The sequence below is a fragment of the Ammospiza caudacuta genome, chromosome 23, assembly GCF_027887145.1.
Source record: "Ammospiza caudacuta isolate bAmmCau1 chromosome 23, bAmmCau1.pri, whole genome shotgun sequence".
NCBI lineage: Eukaryota > Metazoa > Chordata > Aves > Passeriformes > Passerellidae > Ammospiza > Ammospiza caudacuta.
This window is the reverse complement of record NC_080615.1, coordinates 7,366,514-7,391,345: the sequence shown is the minus strand read 5'-3', so window position 1 is coordinate 7,391,345 and position 24,832 is coordinate 7,366,514. Positions and strand designations below refer to the sequence as shown.

The following is a 24,832-nucleotide window of genomic DNA, read 5'->3' as shown; positions in this document are numbered from 1 at the left end:
CAGGGGACTCGAGGGTTGGCTCAGATCTGCACGTGCATGGACATCTCTCCTGTGCTGCTCCTCTCCCTGAACCTGTGGGCACTGAGTGTCCAGCAGCCAGCACCACCCTGCTCCTGCACCACCCTTTTGGGGTGATTAAAGGACAAATCCACTGCTGTTTGTGTGGGTGATGTTGTGGGCAGCACATCCCAGGGCCAGATCCATCCTCTCTTCCCAAGCCTGGAGTTGGGCAGTGGATGGGGGGAGCTCTCCAGGTGTGCTGCTGGGAGGGTGGGGGCTGAGAGCCCCTGGGCATTGCACCTGCAGGAACTGACAGCAAACTCCTGCAGGCATCCATTGTGCTCCACAGCAAGGGCTGTTCCTGAGGGTTCCCTTGCAGGTGACACATCCCTTCCTGCCCATTGTCACCAGGGTGGTGACAATGCTGGGGCAGGGGGCCCGGGGGGGGATCCCAGAGGGGAAATTTCACCTCTCTGCCAAGCGTGGGAGAGTGAAAACGAGCACAGAGTTTTGCATGTGGCCAAGAACCACAAACCTCTGGCTGAGGTTTTACCTCGGCCCCTTCTCGAGCGTGAACGGAAGCGCCACACTGGAGTCCCTGCCTCGCGTCCTCTGGGCTCAGTGCAGGCAGCTGGGGGGCAGAAAGTCCTTGTGCAGAAATTTTGGGAGCTGACAGCTTGGGAGGGAGCAGAGCTGGCAGCTGCAGGCTCGTTTGGGGGTGAACGGTCAAGGGAGAGGTGGGAAAAGCGTGGCTGGGAGCCCCCAGCAGCACCAAGGTGTGGGGTCCCTGCATCAGTCCCAATAATCCCAAGTGAAACCCTCCCAAAAGCCCCAAGTGAGACAGTCACAACAGTCCCCAGTCAAATCACCCTTTGCTTGAAATCTCCCAGCCCCAGCTCGGGGTGAATCATGCCCAGAGAAGCAGATAGTCAGGAATGCAATTACTCAAGCGTGTTCCCTGATCTCTTTGGATCAGAGCCATGGTGATTTTTGTACTTGGCTCTCACAAAGGCGGTGTTGCCCTCCCCAGTTCTCTCCCCAGGTAGTTGTGGTAGCGTGGAGCTGGCCAGGGCACCTGCTGGTGGTCAATCCTGCTTGAGTATTAGCCAGAATCCATTAGCACCTAATGGGAAAAGCCTCAGGAACACGGCCTCAATAAACCGTGACATATTTGAGGTCAATATAATCCTTAGGAAAATTTGCCCAGGTAATTAAAGCCAGACAAGGAGTTGCCTGTCCCAGAAATATTTACCAAGCTTTACCAAAGGCAATAAAATGAAGGCAGGCAGTTTTATAACCAATCCATGCTGGGCTCCCTTGTTGTGTTTAGTGCTGCTTCCTGCCGTGCTGTCCATTTGGCTCCTCAGCAAGTGGGTGCCACAAAGCTCCCTGCAGGAGGCTGGATCTAGGGGCTGGGGCTGTGCTGTCCAACCTCCAGGCCCGAGTTTGGGGTGCTCGTGTTCCCCAGACTGATGTGGGCAAACCCACAGTTTGCCTTTGCCTGGCTTCCTCTTACAGCCCCTGTGGCAGCAGCCACAGCTGCTTTTTGCAAAAGGATGTGTTCTTCTGCCTGGAGAGGAGATGAAAAGAGGATCTGAAGGCAGCAAAGAAACAGAACTCAACTGACTCTCAAGCCCATGTTGTAATTTTTTTAAAGGTTTAGTGGCGTCAGCTCTGAACTCCCTCCGTGGTTCCCTTTAGATTCCCTGCTCCCCTCTTCTCTCCCCGGTCCCTTTTCACTCCCTGGTTCCCTTTTTTCTCCCTTGCCTCCCTTTGACCCCCTGGTTCTCTTTTCTCCCCCTGGTTCCCTTTTCTCTCCTTTGTCTCCTTTTGACCCCCTGGTTCTCTTCTCTCCCCCTGGTTCTCTTCTCTCTCCTGCGTCCTCTTTTCTCTCCCCAATCTCCTTTTCTCCCTCTGGTTCCCTTTTTTCTCCCTTGCCTCCTTTTGACCCCCTGGTTCTCCTCTCTCCCCCTGATCCCTTTTTCTGTCCCCCTGGTCCCTTTTCTCCCCCTGGTTCCCTTTTCTTTCCCTTGCCTCCTTTTGACCCCCTGGTTCCTTTTCTGTCCCTGGTCCCCTTTTCACTGCCCAGTCCCATTTTCTCTCCCTGCTCCCCTTTTCTCTCCCTGTTGCTCTCACTGCCCGGTTCCCGCTCCTTCTCCGGTTGGAGCCGGGATGCCGGGAACGGGGACTCAGCCCCGGTGGCCTCTGCCTCCCCTGCTTTGCGGGGACAGGCCTCAGGTACCTGCCAGGTGCACCGGACGCTCTCCCGTTCCCATCCCCTCCCTGCCGCTGCCGGTGCCGCTCCAGCCTCGGGCACATCCCTCTGCGGGAGAGGGGTGCGTGCAGCGCCGCCTCCCCGCGTCGGGGCCCCGCGTTCTTAGAAAAGGGAACGCGCGTCCGGGAAAGCGGAAGCGCCGCGGTTTCGCAAGGCGGCCACGGGAAGGGCCGCGAGGGCCGCGGGTCCGTCCCGGGGGCGGCGGGGCCAGCGCGGCCCCCGCGTTCCCATGGCGACCGCGCCCCGCCCCGCCCCGCCCGCACCAAGCATGGCCGCCGCTCCGCCCTCACGCCGCCACAACGCGCATGCGCTTCTCTCCGCGACCAATCAGCGCCGGCTCCACCCCGGGGGAGGGGGCGTGTCCGGGCGCGCGGGGGGGCGAGCGGCCAATCAGCGCCGGCGAGGAGGGCGGGGCCTCGCTGGAACCGGGCGCCGCCGCCGCCGCCACCGCCCACGGCCGCCGCCGCCGCCCTGCCCGGCCCGGCCCGGCCCGGAGCGCCCTCAGCCCGGTCCCCTCCAGGGCCGCGGCCCCGGTGCCGGACGGGCCCCACGGGCCGGCTGTGGGCGCCCCCATGTCGGCGCCGCTGAAGAAGGGCCCCGGCGGGCTCATCGGGCTGATGAAGGACGCGTTCCAGCCGCACCACCACCACCTCGGGCCGCACCAGCCCGGCGCCGTGGACAAGAAGATGGTGGAGAAGTGCTGGAAGCTCATGGACAAGGTGGGGAGGGCGCTGGGGTGGGGAGGGGTGGCTGTGGCACGGGGCTGGCCTGGGGGGTTCGGGGCTCTGGGGTCAGGGGGGATCTGGGATGAGCCTGGAATTGTGGAGGTGGCTGGGAGAGAAGGGGCTGGGGCTCCAGGGGGATATCGGGGGCTCCGGGGGGATATCTGGGGGGTTCAGGGGTGTGTGGACACAGAATGGGGGGCAGCGCTGTGGGGGAAGGATGTGGTGAGCCTGGAGTGACAGCACAAGGGGGAATGGCTTGGCACTGGTGGGATATTGGGAGTTAGGAATTGTGCCCTGGCAGGATGGGCAAGCCTGGCACAAGGTGCCAGAGAAGCTGTGGCTGCCCCTGGATGTGCCCAAGGCCAGGCTGGACAGGGCTGGGAGCAGCCTGGGGTGGTGGAAGGTGTCCCTGCCAGGGACAGGATGGGATTTAAGGTCCTTCCAACCCCGACCGTGCTGTGATTCCATGTGGCACCCGGTGGGGAGGTGAGCCATGGCGGGGAGGCAGCACCAGGATGGCATGGCAGCATGGGAAGGCATGAAGGGACATCAGCAGCTCTGCAAGGAACAAGGTGGAGGAAGAGGGGACGGTTTGGAATGGAGGATTTGGAAGTGCCTGAGAAGATCTGGGATGCTTCCTAAGGGCAGTGGTCACAGCCCTAAGGCTGCCAGAGCTCAGCATTTGGGCTTGTTGGGATTGTTGGGCTGTCCTGTGCAAGGCCAGGAGCTGCACTGGATGGTCGTGGGTCCCTTCCAAGCCTGTAGAATAATATCTGTATTAATTATATACATGTATAGATAATTCCAGTCCTGTAGGTGCTGGGGTGGGCACTGGTGGTGCTGGGAATGGGATGGGGAGCTGCAGGTGGTGACAGCAGCAGGACAAGGGAGAAATCCAGGATTTGCTCCTTGGAAGCAAATAGAGCCTGGTGTGTGGGTAATGGATGGTGAAGCTTTGTGGCAGGCCAGGTTGTTCCTTTTGGAATGAACAGGAATGTGTTGCTGCACTCAGGACAAAACCTTTTCCTTAAAACTGAGGGAAAACTGTAAAAGCCTGAATAAACCCTTGTGCAATCAGTAGTTAGAGGAAGATAAAGCATCAAGTGATGTTTAACAAGAAAAACTTGTGGCGTGGGAGCTGGAAAGGCCTTCTTCCAGCCCCACACCTTCAGGAGGGGCTCTCTGGGGTCATTAAGACTGTCCACTCCTCCTCCTCCTCCTTTTCAAATGCCAGGAAATGGCTCTTGCCGGGGGCAGGACACCAGACCTTTTGGCCCGTTGGTGTGATGGGATATTTGATTTACTGGCCTGGCTAGGTGTGCTGCTCGGTCCAGGGTTTCCAGAAATGCTGGGGGGTTGTCAGGGAATGACCAAGTGAGTGAAAGCAGGCACACAGAAATAGGCACAAAATAAAAATGGAACATTTTGGTGGAATTTTCATTGATAATTACTATTCAGCCCTGAAATCAAGGCTAGGCTTGGCATGCTGCAGTCTGAAACGTGCAGTGCAGTTTATGGCACTGAGTTTAAGGCCCTACAAGTGGTGTAGAGTGAGAGCATCACCCAAGTTGCCCCCAGGCTTTGGGGACTGTCACCTGGCCACCTCCCTCCCCTCTGGGAGCAGAGCAGGCAGGGATTTTGGCCATCCCTCATCCAACTGCCCCTCAGGCTTGTGCATTTCCCTTCGCTTTCCCCTGCATCGTTTATCTATGCAGTGGCTGAGCCTCCTGCAGTAAGTGCTAAAAGCAGGCAGAGCAAATGACTTCTTTAAAGGAGTATTAAATCCCGTTCCTGCCAAGAAATCACTCTGTGTTGGCTGGCCCCACAAAAGGCAGGGTTTATGGTTGTGCCTTGCTGTGCCTGTGATGAGCTTTGATCACCTACAGAGACCGGGGCAGAGCAAAAAACCCTTTCAGAGGTGCCATTGGCTCTGTTACACACTCTGAGGGCCAAGTGCTGATGTAGCAGAGGCAGCTTGGGCATGGAAACAGGACCCTAAATAAGTGTAACCTGTAAGAATGCACATATTCATCTACAGAATGTGTGGCTATAGATGGCAACTTGTGTTTGAGCTCATGACCTGCTCTGCTCGAAGGAAAAGATTAGCCTGACTAAAAAGCTGATTATTGTGGCATTTTAAAATGCAGCAGGGTGTTTTTTGGCGTGAAATTTCACAGCTTTAGGTCTTTATAGCAGGTTGGGTGTGTTCTCTCTCCAGTGACAGAAAAGCCAGGGCTGCTGCTGTGTTTGTCACAAGTTACATCAACCTCTTTTACTCCAGGTTTACTCACAGGCAACATCCAGAAGCTCTCAGGCTTGAAGTCTTGCTCAGTCTGATTGGTACAAAAGGAGAGTTCTGGCTCTGAAAAGCCTTTCAGATTTCAGTTAGATTTCAGCTGTACTTATGCACACTCAAAGAACACGTCTGAATTAAAATCTCTTTCGTGGTGTAGCAAAAACCCAGCAAAGCTCACAGTGAGGAATGCTAAATGAATGGAAGGTGTTGAGAATGGGTGAGATTTCTGGGCCAGGAAGATGAAATTCCAGGTGCAGATAAAAACCTGCCTGTGTGCATGTTTAATAGATGATGTTTTTGCCTCTCAGAGCTGCGTGCTGTGTCTGTGTGGGTACACCACACTCACGACCTCATTTGTTAGCCTGCATAATTAGCTGCTGTTGTCAAAGCATTCGTGCATCTCTGCTTTGGGATGTGACTGATGAATTTCCTATGCAAGTTGATTCTTGTCCAAATATTTTCCCTGTAATGCTCTCCATAAGCTGCCTGACATATTTATGTCTTTCAGATTCTTTCATTTGAAGCCCTAATTTTTTGTCAGTGCCATTCCTCCCACAGCTACACGTGGTCACACAGAGCATGGACATAAAATATCCCTTCCCATCCCTGCTGGATGTTCCCCTTCAGCCGAATGAGGTGACATTTCTGCATTTCTCTGCAGAGCAGAGATGAAATGCAGCCCCCTGGAGTTCCCTGCTGTGGGTGGTATTTGAGGAATAGGTGGGTTAGTCATGAGCTGCTTGGGATGGAGCAGAGTGCAATAAATGTGGGAAGGAACAGAGGAGGAAGAGGAGCTTTGAGATAAAACTTCCCTAAAGGGTTTCCTGATACCATTCAGTTCCTAGAACTGATGTAGAGAAGTGCCACTGCAGGTCACCTTCATTGTGAGGAGAAGAAAGGCCAAACACAAATCTAGCAAGAGATAAGAGATGTTTGAGTAGGTTTTGTTTTGTTGCACTGGAATGAGGAGTGATCTCAGTGCAGTAAAGGAAGGAAAAAATGAGTTTTCAGAACTGCCTGAGAGGGAAAATCTTACCTGGGAGTAGCCCCTGGATGCTCATCAGGCCTGGGACTCTTAAATCCAGAATTAGTCAAGGCAAGCTGCAGATTGTTGAGGGCAAGGATTCAATTCCAGGCCTTGAAGATGTAGATGAGATTATTTTTCCTAGAGTGAGTACATAACAGATTCTTTCCTCAAAACTCAGTTGGGAAGACTGGTTTTTGACTTGCATTTGGAAAATGGAAATGGGTGAAGTCAATTTTCAGGTCCTTCACAGGCCTACCTCTCTTCATGCTGAGCTTTATTGGTGTGTCTGAAAACCCAAAAACATCTCCCTAAATGGTTTGTTCCTCAGAGAACACAACGAGCCAGGCAAATTTTGGATGATAATTTAAACCCGTGGATTGCTTCTGTTTGTTGCCATCACACCTAAACAAAAAAATATTTTTCTGCTTTTTTGCTCAATTTCCTTCCACGTTGCTGGTCCCTGTGGAAGGCTGCTGAGGGGCAGCTGTTCCCAGGGCTGGGAACATTCCTTTGGATGTTGTCATGATGCTGCAAGTGCACACGTAGAGAAACGAGGAAAATGCCACAAAATGCTTCTGTTGCTGCTGTGTTGCGAAAACCCCAAGTTTGCTCATGAGGCAGCAGTTCTTAGTTATACAGTTTTGTTTAACTGCTCATCTTAGCTAATTTTGGTTTGCTTGGTAAATAAAGAAGCTGATTTGATAATAAAATACCAGCAAGTTTTGACCTTTCTGTTAACTGTTTGAGGAATCTGATTCTTGGGAAGCATTTTACAGGGGCTCTGAGAATGAGCAGTTTGCAGAACTCTCTGCTGCTGTGGGGGAATTGTTTTAATTGATATCAAAGTCTGAAATGCAGCAGGTCTGCTGCTCCCATAGCTGGGTAATTTCAGAATGTAGCAGCCAAATTGTTCTCTATTTCCAGCAAGATGAGGGAAGTGCAGGCTCTGCTTGCTTCATGTGCTTCCTCCTCAGGGCTGACTGTGTTTGTTAACGTTTTCAACCCCCTGTATAATAAACAATTTCTGCTGAAAAGCTTTTGCTGCCCAGAGCACAGCTCAGCTGTGTCTGAGGAGCAGATTTAGAACCTCTTCATGCTCATAGTGAAACATTTTTTTTTTTTTTTTCAGGGGACAAATGTGTTGACTCAATTTGTTGATATGGTTCAGTGTACAATGTTCACAGGCTCCAAGGAAGCAGCAGTTGAGGCATCAGCATCAATTTACTAAATCAGCTGTCTGGCCATCCATCCCTTTATCTCAGGGCCTTGGCAGCCTCTTCAAAATGGAGGGAAAGTTTTAGTAGTTTGTTTTTCCCATGTATTCTTGCCGAGGCTTTTTTAGACTTTTTTTTTTTTTTTTTTTTGCCAGCAGTCTGATTTTTCTGGTTGGAGTTTGGATACACTGTGTGCCTTTCTCTTGGCTGGAATTGAACCTTTCTTAGGTCAGCTCTTGGTGCAGGCACTGCTGTAAGTCAGATAAAATCGGAGGTGTCACTTCACAAGGTTGCTTTTTGCACATACCCTAAATGGCAAAGTGAAAAGCTAAAGCAGTGTTTCAGGAGGAATGACTCTGTTTACCAGCTATATTTAAGGGAAGTAGGTATTTAAGCCTGCACTGTAGGGAACTGCTCAATTCCTCTTGAAGGTTTCACAAGGTTTTGTGGGAATGAGATGCTGCAGAAGGATGTTAAACTGTTCTTTTGCTTTTTCTTATCCACTTTACTAAAGTTTTGCATTCTGCACTGTTTGATATCTGTAATTCCCTCAGTGTCCTGAGTTTAGACCTCATTTATATGCTGGATGTTAAGCAGCCACATAAAGTTCATTATAGGGAAGAACTTTAGCAAAGTGTCTCTACATTTTGTGCTCAGGTTTGCTGGAAATCACAGAATATAGAAGTGTCAGACTGCTGCTTCTTACCTTGTACACTTGATCCAAAACTGACCTCACAACTCTAACTCCAGCCCTTTCTAGAACTGAAAATTCACTACTTAATTTTTTCAAATGGCTGTTTTGCCATCAACTCTCCCTTTAATTCTCAGTTTAGATAATGGAAACATTTGGCCATGGCGGATGGTGAAGTGGCTTCCTTTCCCCTCCCCTGTCACATCAATTTATTATCATGAGTTTCATCAATCCACATGCACTTCAGCCCAGAAATTGCATTCTTTTATGGTGGCTGGGCTCAGTATCTGGAGAAGATGAGGCTCAGGGGAGACCTGATCACTCTAAAACTCCCTGAAAGTTGCAGTGAGCTGGGGTTGGGCTCTGCTCCCAGGACAAGAGGAAAGGACCTCAAGCTGCACCAGGGAAGGTTCTGCTGGGACATCAGGAGGAGTTTCTCCATGGAAAGGATGGTCAGGCTTTGGAAGGGGAGGTGGTGGAGGTATCCAAGGAATGCTCTGGTCTGATTGGTGAGGTGGGGACCAGGTTGGACTCAGTCTCAGAGGTCTTTTCCAGCCTCAGGGAATCTGGGATTCTGTGATTCCATCTGGACTTGCCCAACAAATTACGACAAACGTGTGACTTGTGTTTAACCCCTGCTCGTGCTCCTCTCCTGGAGTTTTCACAGAGCTGCTTTCTCCAATCCCACAGGTGGTACGTCTGTGCCAAAACCCCAAACTGGCCCTGAAGAACAGCCCTCCCTACATCCTGGACCTGCTGCCTGACACCTACCAGCACCTGCGCACCATCCTGTCCCGCTACGAGGGCAAGATGGAGACCCTGGGCGACAACGAGTACTTCAGGGTCTTCATGGAGAACCTGATGAAGAAAACCAAGCAGACCATCAGCCTCTTCAAGGAGGGGAAGGAGAGGATGTACGAGGAGAACTCCCAGCCTAGGTAATGGAGAGAAATGGGTTCAGGTGTTTGTTGGAGGAATTAAATGGGTTGGAAGCTTTGTGTTTAAGGTAGATCTGGTGTCAGCTCCTTTCATTTTGTACAAAGGCATAGCAGAGGTCAAGGGGCACCCTCAGGTTGAACAGCATTAAAAAAGGGATAGGTGGAGGTAGAAACCTCCATAAGGCTCTCTTGAACAAAATAATATTAACTTAGTGTACCTGAGAAGGTGTTTCCTCGTCCAGCTTTAAGAAAAGACAAAATGAATGAAGAGTGGAGTAAAACTCTGGAAAAGATCAATCTTACACATTTGTGCAGAGATGTACAAGGCATACATTTGTAACACTAAACTCATTTCAGGTTTTTGGAGTAGACGTTGAAATTAAAAAAAAAAAGGTGGAAAAATGTGAAAACCACCCAGTGGCTGAACATAATTGCCCTGGGGAGAATGTGGTTAACAGCCTGGCAACAGCTTGGAAGTACTGGAGGGGGAAAAGTGTTGGCACATGTTTCTGGTTTAATATTGAACTCTGTGTAGCATATTCCATGGTATTGAGCTCCAACCAAAGGCTGACAGTGGCTCCAGAAGGCATTGCTGGTGCTGCTTCGATTGCTACTGCCTGTGTTGAAGAATGGTTTAAAAAATGGAAATTTCTTTCTGGAGTGCTGTTAGCTGTGTGTGTATTGTGATCTGTCATAAATCTTGGGTAAGTGGTGGCTGTGTCAGTCATGAATCCAAAATCCCATCTCCAGTGCCTTGGTTTTTCAGAGAGGAGCAGAGAGAAGTAATTCCAGGGGGTTAATCATCCTAGTTGGTTTGTAATCCAACTAATTGACTAGAGGGAGCAGGGGAAATCCAGATTGATAGATGGCAATGTCAGGGCTGTAGCAGAGGCTGCTGTTCTCACAGCAGGCACAGGAGTCCTGGGGGAATTGCTAATTGTCCCATTTATGAATAAACAGCTTTAGCAGGGAAGGAACTGTGGGGAGACTTGTGTTAAACACGAGCATTAAAACAGCATCACATCCTGGCCACTCTCATGGCATCTTCCTCTGCTGCTGCACAGCCCAGGAAGCAGCAGTGGCTGTTTGTTCCTGGAGGGTAACACAGAGAGCCTTTCCTTGTGCTGCTGCTGGGCTTGGGAACATTCTCAATTCTTTAATTTGTCACAAAAAAGGACAAGAGCAGAGCAGCCAGTGCCTGTCATTTGTGTACCAGTTCAAGAGATACCTACACAAAGAATGAGGATTTTGGTTTTGGGGATTCTGTTAAATGCTGCACTGCCAGTGCCAGATTCCATGGTTGTGGGAGCTCTTGGAACCCAATACTTCAGTGCTATATGTTAATTAAATTAAATTAATTTATGCTATAAATTCACCCATAGATATAAAATATGTATACTATAAATGCAGAAATTTATACCTATACCTATATATATAATACATATATAAAAATATATTTTATATATAAAATATGTATTATATTATATATATATATTAGTATATATATATATATATATATATATATATATATATATATATGCTAATCTAAAGTGAAGAAACTGAAATTTTCTCACCTTGCTAGGAGCTGAAGAAAAACACGAATCTTTTAAAGTAAGAATTAATAAATTCAAAATAAATAATAATTTATTAATACATTAATAAATTCAAATACTCCCAAGTGTGGGAGAGGCTTTATGGAAGATGGTCAGCAGTCTCTAAAGCAAACAAATAGAAACTGAATCTGGTGTTCACTGGGAATGTACTCATGGCAGTTTGTATATGTGTGTATAAATATATATATATATATATATGTACGTATGTGTGCATATATATATATATATAATCTTATTTGCTCTTGATCTCATGCATGCTTGTGGCCATTATTTTGCTCTTGATCTCATGCATGCTTGTGGCCATTATTCTGCAGTGTTTTGAGAACAGGACTGTAAAATTTTAATAGATGTGTTGTTTTGACTTTTCTGACTTTTTTGTCCCTGTTCTTGAAGCATTTTTCCTCCTCTCCTCCAGACTTTGCATTCATTTTGCTGCCTGTTGTGTATACCCTTATTTTCTCCCCCAAGTGGCTCCTGGTGTAGAGCAGAAGGCACAATTTTGACATTTGCATAAACAGGTGTAGTTTGCTCCTCCAGCCCATGAAAAATGCCTGAGGTGGGATCAGAACTGCCCTGATCACTTGAGCATCACCCTCTATTCCTGTTATTTCCAACTTGCTCTCTGTGTACTTCCTCTCAGACATTGGGAGGTCTCTGTAGCTCTGTGGTTTTGGTGTACAGTGCTTCAGAATATGAATATATAAATTAACCATGGTTGTACCTCTCCTGCCTTAAACTCACGCTGTGATTTTTGTGAGGAGAGCTCACTTGTTTTGTTAGGAGAGCTTTCAAGATGCTATTTAAATTCTGCTTTAGCTCACTTCCATGTCTGTTTAAAAATTCATGCTGCTGAGGGTGCTTTCAAAGCTCTGGGTGCATTTCCTGACTGATAGGTAGGAGCAGTAACTTCTGGCTACTGTTTAAAACTGAATTTTAGCGAGTAGATCAAATGCAACTTGGTAACTTTGGGGATTTTATTAGAGATACTGTGTTGCTCCTCTGAGTTTTGATAGCTAAAAGTAACATCTGCAGGCTTGGAAACAAGTAGTGTTTCTAGTTAATAATTTTGGATATTTTGTTGTGTGCTTGTAATAAGGTAAAGGCAAAAGATCTAATGATTTGTTGGCTGTGTCAGTAATTAGAAATTCTGAAGGCTGAGCACATTTCCAGAGGTGCTGCTTCCTTTTATTTATAGATCCAGGGGTAAATAAGTGACTTTTCCATTGTGAACTTTTTCAGTTTCCTTTTTAACAACAACAAAAAGATGAAATAAACATATTTTCCCTGCAATGTGATTGCTTGGCAGTGCCACTCTTACTCTGAACATGCTGAACCTGCCTCAGGTCTCGATTTCAGTTTCATTTAGAGGCTTGGTGGTTTTGCCGGACTATTTTTTTTTCTGTTTCCATTGCAGGAAGCTTTTACTTCTCAGCCCTCTTGCTTGCACAGAAGAGCTGCAATTTGTCAGCTTTCCACACTGCATCAATTACTTCTTGCAGCAGTGGTTTTGCAGTTGTGTAAATAGATTATACTTGACATGGCAGGAGTGAAAAATAGCTTGTTGGTCAGGAGACAGGTAGAGGAATTGTCTGTTCCTTCGGAAGGGATTAATTAGGCTGAAGAGTCCATTTTTCACCAAAGAATCAAATTTACTAATTATGTTAAACCAGTCTATAAGGAGGGAAAATTCAGAGAGGTTATTTTCTAAATAAAATCAGAGCACTGCAAATGTTTCCACATTAGAGCACAGCTATGGAAGCTGCAGGGTGAGTGAGGAGAAATAATTTTTCAGGATGTGGACTGGATGTTTAAGGAGTGGCACAAGATATTTTTCTAGTTCAGCTGTGGGAAACAAATTCCTAACAAAGCCAGTTAAAATAGAAAATATCTATAAAGAAAATGGGGTTAGGCAGGGAATACAATAAACTTTTTTCCATAGGTGAAAAAAAGCTTTGGGAAGCTGCTCCATTTTTAATTGTTCTTCTGACAAGAGCTTAGGGGATGCTGGCTCAGCAGGATTTCATATTCTTCTCCAATGTTAGGACTCACTAATTTACACAGGAAAAAGCTCCCAGTGTTTAATGTCTCCTGGAAATGACCATGCATATCTCTGAAGGGGAAGGAAGCGCATGAAGAATGACTTGGAGAAAAAAAAAAAGAAAAAGAAAAAGGTTGGAATTTAAAGAGGAAAAAGTTGGAAAACATTTGTGTTAAACCCTGAACCAGAAAACCCTCTGGGATGAGGGGGGTTGATTCTCTAATCTCATCTTTGAGACCTCTTGCACACATTCCTGCCCAGGGAAAGGAGATAGTGCAAAATGTGGAGCTCAAAATGGTGTGTGTGAGTCCTCTTTCTGGCACTTCCTTCTAATACAGCAGCACAGCACTTTTTTTTTTTTTTTAAACAAAACCCACTAGTGTGAAGTCTACATCTGCATTTAAATTAGAACATCTTAAAGAAAAGAACAGGCTCCAAAGCTGCCCACAAGAAAGGTTTCCTTGCCAGACTCCAGCATATGAACACTAACTAACTGCTTATTACCCAAGAAGAAATTCATTATCATGCAAATGTTGTTGGAGGGGAGGAATGTGAATTCTTTCTTTCTAATTTGGTTTTAAATTGCAGTTTAGGTGATAGTTTTGGAACTTAAGTAACACTTAGCATAATTGGCTTAAGCTTGCATTCATTTTCTTTCTGTCTAAAATTGAACCAACCGTCTTGAAAATCAATTTGTGGACAAATGCAAGATTTCAGATGATTGCATAATAAGGAAGGAAGATTTTCATTCTTCTTTCCTCTCAGAGCCTATAAAACTGTAGAGTTTTATGGGAGGCTGTGGACTTGCTGTTGTGGGTGGAATTACAAGCATTGGTTCATTTGTAGTAATTATCGTTGGGAATGTGATGGATTTCTCCATGCTGGCAAAAATCTGCTGCTGCTACTTGGCAACTTTATCATGTCTCTGGGGTGTTCAGGGCTGGGATGCCACACTTGGGATTTCTGGGGTTGGATTTTAGCCCATCCCACCCCTTGCCATGGGCAGGGGCACCTCCCACTGTTCCAGGTTGTTCTTTGGGCACTCCCAGGGGTAGCAGCTGTGCCAGGGCCTGCCCAAACTAAAATAAAGAATATTTTTCCTTAGAATAAAGATATTGTTAATATCTACTCTGAAGCTGCCCCAGCTCCTTGTCAATCCCACTAGGTATCCAGTTTTGAGATTGTGAAGATGAATCATGAAATATGGGATGTTCCACGATTTGGAGTCAGGGCTTTTGTGCTCTGTTTTTCTCTTTAACTCCTGCAAATAGCCCCTGAAAGACAATTTTTTATTCCAGTGCACAGAGCCCAAAATTAGGTATAATGAGACATGTCCTGAGCAGTGCATTTGTTGTGTAATCCCCTGAGTTTGGTAAAATAAATGAATCTGTTACCTAAGTGAGAGTTTTATCCTTTACCTTGTCAGTCCTCTGAATATGTGCTGAGCTCTTTAAAGACCATTAATAATACCAAATGTATTCCTCTCTTGAAAGCATAATCTCTAAAATTTAAATGTTAGAAGTGGATTTCTAGCTTCTTAACAGAGAAAAAATAATGTAATACCAACACTTGTGCCAAAAATAATAATTCCAGATCCTTTAAAGGTCAGTGGGTTTGGTCCTTGTGGTCAGCACAGTGGCCTGGTGTCCTTTCTGCTTCCCATCAGTAACAGCCATTTGCATACTGATAGGAATATGTAATGATTTTGGGTGGTTAATGTGTTTTGTGTTACCTTTGGAAGTGATGGGCAGGCTCTGCTCACAGAATTAAAGGTGTTAAAATATATTTATGTGACCTGAAAAGTGCCAGGGTCCAGCAGAGCATAAGGAAACTGCTCTGTAATACCTAAAGCACTGAAAAAGAAGGAGCTGATGGTGAAAAATTCTGTGGAACAAGCAATAAATGTAATATTAATCCATTCTTTTAGTTACTCTGAGGAAATCCTGTGAGTGTTACAGAGCCTGGCTGTGTAAGGTGCCTTCTGTTGAGCCAGCAATAGTTAAGTGGAATTTCATTCACTTCCTGTGTTGCAAGTTTTGTTGAAAGTAGTTCCGCTGTTTCTATTTTTATCCTGATCAGAGGAGCCTGAGCTGCCTCAGGGTTACAAAAGACAGCTTGGGATCACCTCGAGCATTTCCACTGGCTGCTTCTGTGAACACCAGCACACAGAAAACTCCTGAAATTCTTCCTTTTGAAGCCAGGCATATCAAACTCTCTGCTGAAATCAATCTGCTCATGCCTGGTGCATCTGGAAGCCCCTGTGACATGAGAACCTCACATCTTTGTGGTTTCTGAAAGCGCATTTTACTTGTTGGAGTCGTTAAAAGACTGTTTGGGTTTCTTTTTTTTTAATTTTTTTTTTAGCTCTTCAAGCATAAAATTGTAAGGTGCAGTTATAGGAAAAAAACCTGTGGGTTTGTGGTTGGTGTTTTCATAAGTAGTGGAGCTTGCACTTTATCCTGTGGATGCTAACTGTGTCACCTAAACAGAATCTGGTGGTAAGAGTGTAAGAATAAGAAATGAGGACAATAATTACAGAGTGAAGCATTTTGAGGTTGGTTTCTTTATAATTCCTCTGTGTTTGTAACGTCTTCAGTAGAACGAGCTTTACAGACACTGTGTGCACGTCAAATGATGGCATGTGAGCACAATATTGTGACTAAATCAGCCTGTGGAGCTGATCCTTGCTACGTGTGAGGAACTAAATTATATTGTGTCAGCTGGGTGCTTCTGAGGGAGGGGAGAAATACTGGAAGAAAATGAAAAAATCGTAGCTGGCAGTGGCAGAAATGGTTGTGCCACACTAACCTTGCCTTGAGGGGAAAAGGCATTTAGTCACAAAGCACATTAATTTAACTAATTGTGTCAACGTGGCTGAGAGACACATCCCTGATTAAACCAGACCTTTAATGGCTTTCCAAGATGGAGCCCATACAGGAAACAGGGAAAGAAAGATCTGCTGAGGGTCTGGGGGAGGGAGACAACACCAGCAGAGCCCCCAGCTGGGGCTGCAGCTGGAAGTGTCTGCTCACAGAAAGGTGTGGAGCAAACCCAAACCCATCCTGGGCAGGAAGGAAGAGCAGAACCCCAGCAGAGGGGGCTCAGGGCAGGAAGGAGGGGGTAACTGAAGGAACCCTCTTGCTTCATGCTGGTTTTGGTTCCCCAAATTCAGAGCTTGATGGATGCAGAGGCTGAGCTGGGCAGGCTCTGGAGCTGTGCCTGGCTGGTCCCACAACCAATTCTCACTCACTCCCAGTGCACAAGCACTGGTCCCTCCATGCTCCAGCTGCAGGTGCTCCTCACCATGTGTGAAACACTTGGCTACTGTACCCAGTGAAAAAAAAATATTTATCTTTTGACGTTTTCACATGTTGATTCGTTATTTCCAACCATAATAAACCGAGAGCTTTGCACGTACGTGTGAAAACCCTCAGGGCTGTGAAATCCCACCTCAGCCGGTGCTGTGAGCACAGAACAGTCAGCTCTGGCTCTTTGAAGCTGGCCCAGGTGTTCCTGCAGCTGCTGCACACTCTGGGGACAGCTCTGATGTGGCCTGAGCTCCCTGGGTAACGTTTTCAGCATTTAAACACTGGCAGGTGTTTAAATTCCACAGCAGCAGGATTTAGGTGCTGCACTCAGCTCTTCCCAAACTGGGCTTGGGAGATTTCATTTTAATTAATTCTTGTAAGATTTAATTTGAACTCATAAGATTTAGTTCTTTAACTCATAAGTTGTCTCTGGTGGAGCCCTTGGTGACAGTTTTGTGTGCATTACTGTGTTTAGGTTAAATTAAAAAAAAATGGGACATTGCTGGAGGTCTGTGGTCAAAACTGTGTGAGAATCTCCAGTCTAAAAACCATAAATTTTTTTTGAATGTTGTCCCTTTTTCTGAGAGTACATTCACATCTGCTTAGTTGAAGCAATAGCAATAAGGACAGTTCTGATGTTACTAAAAATAAAGCACAATCATCAGTAAGCTGTGACATGCTAATAAAAATATTCTCTAGAATTACAAGTGTTTATTTGGTCTGTGTAAATTTACAAATATGTAAATTGTTAAAATAAAGGAAATATTTTGTCCTTTTAGCACAGGATTGGTAACTGCTGTATGTAAGAGCCAGTAACACAAACTATTTTGCAATTTGCCGCTCTTTATGTTCACTTCCTGTGGTTTTTCCTGTTATTTACTCACAATATAGCTGGATTTTTATAAAAAATATGATAACCTTGAGAATTTAAAACGTTCAGCTGGTTTTGGAAACCAAGTCCTTCAATGTGTGTGTGTACAACCATTTGTTTATCCATCCTTAAGCCTGAGGAAGTTCTTATTTCTCTCATTAACTGATGTGCTCAGCTGAGTGCAGGCACTTCCTGGAGCTCAGCTGAGGCACAAGAGATAAACAGCTGGGCCCAGGAATATTCTCTGGCTTCTTGCAGTGTTTTGTTTAAACCATGCACTTGTTCAGGGTCAGAAATTCATCAGAGTGCTTTTCTGTCATACACAAATTTCCCCACATTGTGCTGGGCAGCAAAAGGAGAGTACACAATCATTAGCATGTTTATTAAAGCTCCTATTTTTATAAACTCAGTTATAAAAAGCCCATCATTTTTTGCTTGGGTTGTAGATTAAATGATTGATAACAGCCTGGTGTTTGCTTTTTCTTCTTGCACTAAATCACACTGTCCTCTTTTTATTTGGCCTTTTTATGAGTGAGTGCTTTCAGAATTCCACACCTCTGATTTACAATTTTTCTAGTGTTTATCATAAAAAGGCATTGCAGAGACATGGTGGGAGTCTCCATGGGGTGGGAATTTATAATGAAATCATTTTCCCTGTACCATGAGCTCAGAATCTGAGCCTTCCCCAAAATGCAAAGAGAAATACACAGCTTTGAATTACTTACCCTGCCAAACCCAGACTGCAGAACTGCTTCAAAATACCCAGTTTGAGTGTGTGACACATCCAGAGACAGCTGGGGAATGGGACAGCTCGGGGAGGAGCAGCTGGGGGCTTTTCCTTGAGTTAATCCCAAGCACCTGCTGTGGTTGGACACGTTTGAAATGAGAAAAACCAGAATTCTTTGTGTAGCTGGTGTTTTCCATAAACCCTTTGAGCAGCTTTCATTGCTGCACACTAATGAAAATGTAGCTGGATAAAGAAGGGTAGGAAAGAACTGCTGTCAGAGAAAATTCAGAGTTTTGGGCCCTTCTAATCTACCCAGACTGTCAGGGTATGGAGGAAGGGCTCATGAGGGGCTGAGGGAATACTGGAATATGTGTCAAGCAATGTGGTCACTTCCAGTTGAGTCTCGACCCTGCGAAAATGTGGGAAATGTCCCAAATGTCCAGGGAATTTTGGTGGGAAGGCTGGAGGTCAGTTCTGCAATCAGGCACATTTACAGGACGAGTCCTTCAAGTGGCAATAGCATGTTTGGAGCAAGTGGTGTCTGAAAAACATCCAAGATAAAGGGAAAAGGAACAACTCCAACCAGAACACCAGAAATTGGTGAAAGGCTGGAGCCTGGGGCAGTGGAGTTTGCTGCCAAACACCAATGTTCTGCAAACTCAGGGAGAGAGATGGGAAAAGAAGAAAATCCAATGTGTTGGGGATGTTCCCTCCCTGTGTGGTTCAATATTTAAATAATCAGTGCCACAAGTGAGTCTGTGCCGTGCCTGGGTGGTTTCTGAGCAGCTCTGGTGTGTTGGGCACTGCTCACAAGTTGTTCTTGCCCACATGATGCCAGTTCCTTCTTTTACCTCCCAGCACATGATGTGGGGGTGAAAAAACCCCTCTGGCCTAGAAATATCCCTGTGACTTTTCAGGAACTTTTCCTAGTGGAGTGGAGGAGAATATTTGGAATATTTATTTTGAGAGAGAGGTGTCTCTGGTGAATAGAATAGCAGAAAATAAATATATTTTTTCCAGCTTAAAAAAGGGCATTTCCTGTGGGATGGAGCACTCCTGATGTCTCAGTGGCACCAGGCAGAGAAGGGACTTGAGGTCCCAGCTGTAATTCAAATTGGATAATTAAACACAACCGTTTGAGAGCTTTTGTGTGTAAGTTGTGACCATTTTAGGAAGAACCTGCAGGTGTTTTTGCATTCCCTTGGGAGCTTGGGTCTGTTAGGATCAGTTAGAGATTCCCTGAGCAAATCTATTGTGTTGGGAGCCTCTGGAGACCTGCAGAGACATTCAGCTCCCATTGTCTGGGGCAGGAGCAGCTTTATGTGCTCTCAAAAGGAATTTTCAGACTCAAACCTGATGAGTTTTTTTGTCTTCAATACTCAGTAGGTGAGGTCTGAGTGTTGGTTTTGCTCATTTTCTGTGAATGTGTTTTTCCATGGGAGGATTTTTGCCTGCTCACCTTAAAGAGATTATACAGAGTTTGACATTGTGGAAAATGTCTTGAAGACAACAGATCTTGCTGGTAGTTCCCATGTTTTGGATGTTCTAAGTGCTGGGGAAACACTTGAGAGAGAGCCCCAAATCAGAGTTTTGCATGCTGGGATCATTCTTAAATTGCAATAAGTGCTGATTCTGCTTTACTTGGAATACTAAACTCTTTTTTTTTTTTTCTAAAATAAACAATTTTTTGTGGTCCTTTGCAGGAGGAACCTGACCAAGCTGTCCCTGATATTCAGCCACATGCTGGCAGAACTCAAAGGGATTTTCCCCAGTGGCCTCTTCCAGGGGGACACGTTCCGGATCACCAAGGCAGATGCTGCAGAATTTTGGAGAAAGGCTTTTGGTGAAAAGTAAGTTTCTAATTGTGCTTAAAAACAGGTGTGGGAGCAAATAGCACCCAATGTTTTTAAGAATTCTGTTTGGCCCTTCAGGAAGGGCTTTGTCAGGTTTAAATAAATGATGGGAGAGACCTACTGGTCATTCCTACATTAAATTTCCCAGGTTTTGTCCTTTCTGGTTTTAAATGTTTCAAGTGATGAATCTTTCCCCAGTTTGCCCAGGAGACTCTTGTATTGTCACAGTGTTTTCCTTGATTATTCAACTTAAATTTTCCTCTCCTTGATTTAATTCTTTAATTTTAAGTAAGCTCTACAAGCTATGCAAAATAATCCTTTCTTCTTCCAAAGGTTACCTTGCCCCCAACATGGGTTGTTCTTTAGCTAAGCTATAATATTATATTCTTTTCATCTTCCCTCCAATTAGTCTTTCCAATCATTTACTCACCTCTCTCCTTCTCTGAATTTCTGTTTGCAAAATGTCTTTGCTAAGAGTGAAGGGGAAAGGGAAATGCAGCAGTCTTTGTGTGCAGACTGCTGAAATGTCAGGTTTAATTTCTGTATCTAATGAAACACTGGCTAAATGAACCATGGAGGTGTTCACAGCAATGTTTGGGGATTAAAGTTAATGGATTGGGTACTGCTTTCAAACTGAGGGAGCTGAGGTACTTCACCTAAAGAGTTTAATTAGTAGCTGTCAGAACACAAAGCCATAATGTATTTACTCATGAGTAGCACAGTTGTCTGAAGTGAGGCATTTTCTTCCTGTGTTTCTATGCCACTTGATTTATTAAAAAAAGGAAAATATTCCTTTAAACAGGAGCCTGTGTTTTGCCTTCTGATTATCTTCCTTCTCCAGTTAATCCTTCTTTAGAGTTGGTTGCAGCTTTTTTTTTAACCATCTAAATTTAACTTCTTCCCTGCCAGCTGCAACATTTTGAAATTATTATCAATAATGATGCTGTGGTAGGACTGCAGAAAGATGGAAAAGAGAAACCAGAGGGGGGCTTCTAATTCCAAAATTTTGCATGTGCAGAGAAAATTGCCATCATTTCATTTGGCTGCTGGATTCCTGCAGTACCAAGAAATCTGGTTTTTGTGTGACATGAATAAATCTCGTGTGGCTGTTTTTGATTTTCCTCTATTATCACAACATGGATGCTGACACAGATAAGGTGTGGCTGTGTTCATGGTGCTGGTGCTCAGCCCTTTGCCTTTCCCTGCTTTCCCCAGGACCATTGTTCCTTGGAAGAGTTTTCGGCAGGCCCTGCACGAGGTGCATCCCATCAGCTCTGGCCTGGAGGCCATGGCCCTCAAGTCAACCATTGACCTGACCTGCAATGATTACATCTCAGTGTTTGAGTTTGACATCTTCACACGCCTCTTCCAGGTGGGAACTGAGCTGTGGGAATCACTTCAAGTGTTTTACTCTGCTTTATCCAATATTTTACACTCATTATTTGTGCTGTATGGGATTTGCTCGTCTTGCCCTCCATCCCTTAAAGAGTATTACTTAAGGCCCCATATTGCAGTAAATGTGAGTAATATTTCTGGCTGTAGAATAAAAAAAATCCCTAAATATACACTGCAACTCCCAGGCACATTCAGCATCCTGCCATGAATCAGGATTTCTCTTTCAAAGGTCACTTGGAGACTGGAGCTCTGACACAGCTTCTGCAAGGCAGGAAATGTGAAGCTTAGTTCATCACTCTTCCCTCATCCCTTTCTTTATTGTCAGATTTATTTTCCATGGAGGGGGTTGTTTCCAAGCATGGAAATTTGGGTTTCCTATCTTTTGAACTGCCCCAGCCAGGATGTTGTGAACGTGTCTGTGTGTGTGAGAAATCTCTGTATCACTGAAGGGATATTAACAGTAGGTAAAATTCTTCCCCACAGTCTCTAATAGTGCTAAATTCAAAAACACAGCTTCTGATGGTACAATTGGGTATTTACAAGAACAATCACTTACTTCTTTGGCTCTGACTTGCCTTTTCCCATGTGATGGGGTGGGTTGTAATTAAGATATGTCTAGATGAAAAATTCCCATGTTTGGTGTTGCAATGTAGCTGATCTCATTCAGCACTTTTCCCAAGTGTTGTACATAAAGAACAAGTCAAGAGCTGCTGCAAATTCCAGAGGTTGCAGAGTTCTTAGAGAGTGCTGATACCTTCCTGTAGACAAATTTAAAAACTTGGAAGAATCAGGTGAGATTTACACAGCCAAGCCTTTCTCAGGATTAGAGATTTCAGATGGCTGTTGTGACTTTTGGGGCATCATTTTAAGCAATATTTGAGATGTGTGTGCTGGTTTCTTCATTCAGATCTGAGACCAGCCACAGTCCTTGCCACACCCTGGTGAGGTTGGGGTGGTGAGAAACAGTCACAAGTTACAGACAGCAAAACTGAGACACAGAGGGGAGGTCACTGTCCCCAGGCCATGCAGGAAGTCGGTGTTGGAGAGGGAGCAGTCATGGTTCCTGGGCTCTGCATAATCTCATTAAACTCCTGCCTTTATCCCTGTCTGGGGAATGACTCATTCTCTCTGCAGAAGCAGCACAATTGATGGCTATTCTTAAGCTCTGACCTCAGTGACTTCTCCTTTTATATTTATTAAAGGAGTTTTGATTAAGGTCTGTCTTAGGTGATAATTTTATCCCCAACAAGCAACAAATTCAAATGCCAAGTTGTGCACAGGAATAAATGTTTTGGTTTCTCTGCTGGATTTGTGGTGGAACAGAACCATGTTTCTCTAACTGCAGAACCCTTTGATTCAGGAATATTAACCCTTTCCAGAAGTGTGTGGTTAATTGGTTTCTTTGGTGCTTCCCCAGCCCTGGTCATCTTTGCTGAGGAACTGGAACAGCCTGGCAGTGACTCACCCTGGCTATATGGCATTCCTCACCTATGACGAGGTGAAGGCCAGACTGCAGAAATTCATTCACAAACCTGGCAGGTGAGAGAGGGCTCAGCCAGCAGGGAGGGTCTGCCTGCCACCACTGATGGCAGCAGGGCTGACAGATTCTCTGTGCTCCTTTCTGCAGCCTGTGTGGTCACTTCTGGGCTGCTTTGAAACATGGAAACCTCCTATAGTCTGTTTGCTTGTTGGCTTTTTCGAAGTTGATTTGAAACAAATGGTTTTGAGGATGTTAACTTCTCTTGCTTTGGATTCTGGGTTTAATTTCACCTGGAGGCCAGTTGGATTCTTTTCTCATTTTGTATCATATTGCAGAGTTCCCCTTTGAACTGCCTGGGCCTCACTTGAGGAAAGCTGCTACAAATCATCAAGTTATTCCTACTAATTTTATTTGCTGTCTTGATATGGCCAGACAAAGGCTGCCTACTTGTCATTGAATGTTTTCAGTCAGTTCCAAGCTGAGCTTTCTTTTCCTTTGTGTGTTTTTAGTTACATTTTCCGACTGAGCTGTACCCGCCTGGGTCAGTGGGCCATCGGCTACGTCACTGCAGATGGGAACATTCTCCAGACAATCCCCCACAACAAACCTCTTTTCCAAGCACTCATTGATGGCTTCAGGGAAGGCTTGTAAGTAACTTCATAAAAATTAGGACAACAAAGCAGTTAAAAGTTGAATAACACCATTGCTGTCAGTGGAATCAGTCATTGCTGAACTATTTTGGCACTCAGGAATTACTGACAGCTGTCTTTGCACTGCGGAGCTGTGCAGGAGCAGATGATAAATGTGCACCAGTGTTTCCCTTCTCATAAATCCCTCCTTTTTTTGGTCAAACCCTTAATTTGAACCAATATTTTTAAGAATAACATGTTTAATTTTGGTCCAATCATAAAATTCCTCCAAAACTTAAGAATTCAGAATACCTTGGCTTCCCACCCCTTGCTTCTCACCTTCATTCTTTCTTCCCTTCCCACCTCTAAAAGAAACCTTAGATCTGTGGGTGTGTACATGTGTGTACAGGCATTTAGAGATATTTTTTCTCCCAACTTCTTCCAGTTATTTATTTCCTGATGGCCGGAATCAGAATCCTGACTTGACTGGCTTGTGTGAGCCCACACCTCAGGACCACATTAAAGTTACACAGGTCAGTAAAATATTCTATAAAATATTCCATTCCATGCCACTCTCAGCCTTTCTCCCTGATTTCCACCCTCCTTAGCTATTCACCCAGTTCTGTCAGACTTGTTTTTAGTGCTGCAGTATTTTACAAAATTCAGAAATCTCTGTGTGATAGGGATGGGCAGATGAGATTGCAAAAACAGATTTTAAGGGTTTATTTTTAGAATGTTCTGCCAACATTGATGCTTTTGTGCCATTCAACATCAACATGTCTTGAGCCCTGCTTTTCTTGGGACGCTTAAATGAAAATTATTGGATAATTTGAATTCCACTTTTCTCAGAGCTTGACAGATGCATCTAGCACATAAAATGATGTGGAAATCTTTGCATTTATGCTGTGATTTATGCTGGCTTTCCCTCAGGAACAATATGAGCTGTACTGTGAGATGGGCTCCACGTTCCAGCTGTGTAAAATCTGTGCTGAGAACGACAAGGACGTGAAGATTGAACCTTGTGGGCACCTGATGTGCACCTCGTGTCTCACAGCCTGGCAGGTGAGCCTTGGCCTCTTTATCTGGCTCTTCTTTATCTCTCTGAGGGCAGCTGCTTGATCTTTTACAGGTATTCTTGTACAGATATCTTACAGAGTCTTATACAGAGTATCTTTTACAGATATTCTCTTCTCAGAACTGTTCAGGTGTGGAGAGAGCGCAGCAGAAACATTGTCTCATTATGTCACAGCATCAGAAGCTGTTTAGATGCCTCATCTCTTAATATGGAATAAGAAAAAACTGTGAATACTTCCTAAAGTGCTGTTTTTCTACTTCAAGGAGAAAATATTCCATATTTCTAACCCAGTTTGCCTTTGTGTTCCTCTCAGCTGAAAGCTCCCTGCCAAAAAGCAGGTTACAAGCTGCTTGTTTGTGGAGCAGGTGATAATTGTGCCCCCCCGAGGCTGCTGTGACAGATCTCTCGTGTCCCCTGCAGGAATCTGAGGGCCAGGGCTGTCCCTTCTGTCGCTGTGAGATCAAAGGCACAGAGCCCATCGTGGTGGATCCCTTTGATCCCAGAGGAGGAGGAGGATTGTCCAGGCAAGGGGCAGAAGGAACCCCCTCTCCCAATTATGATGATGATGATGATGACAAAGCTGATGATTCCCTCTTCATGATGAAAGAACTCGCGGGTACCAAAGTAAGCTCATAAATGATAAATGATAAATGTGGTAATGCCTTTTCTGCAGCAGT

At 45.3% G+C, this 24,832-nt stretch overlaps 1 protein-coding gene across 1 annotated transcript in view; it reads left to right on the top strand.

Moving 5' to 3' along the window:
- The first annotated feature begins 2,774 nt into the window (after positions 1–2,774).
- The window catches only part of CBL (Cbl proto-oncogene), a 37,135-nt gene continuing 15,077 nt past the window's right edge, over positions 2,775–24,832 (top strand). Inside the window, exons 1-9 of the mRNA XM_058818944.1 lie at positions 2,775–2,994; positions 8,919–9,166; positions 19,427–19,573; positions 20,792–20,948; positions 22,389–22,510; positions 22,961–23,098; positions 23,526–23,613; positions 24,011–24,142; positions 24,576–24,779. Coding sequence (XP_058674927.1) covers positions 2,848–2,994; positions 8,919–9,166; positions 19,427–19,573; positions 20,792–20,948; positions 22,389–22,510; positions 22,961–23,098; positions 23,526–23,613; positions 24,011–24,142; positions 24,576–24,779 — 1,383 coding nt within the window. The 5' untranslated portion in view covers positions 2,775–2,847. The remainder of the gene's footprint in view (positions 2,995–8,918; positions 9,167–19,426; positions 19,574–20,791; positions 20,949–22,388; positions 22,511–22,960; positions 23,099–23,525; positions 23,614–24,010; positions 24,143–24,575; positions 24,780–24,832) is intronic.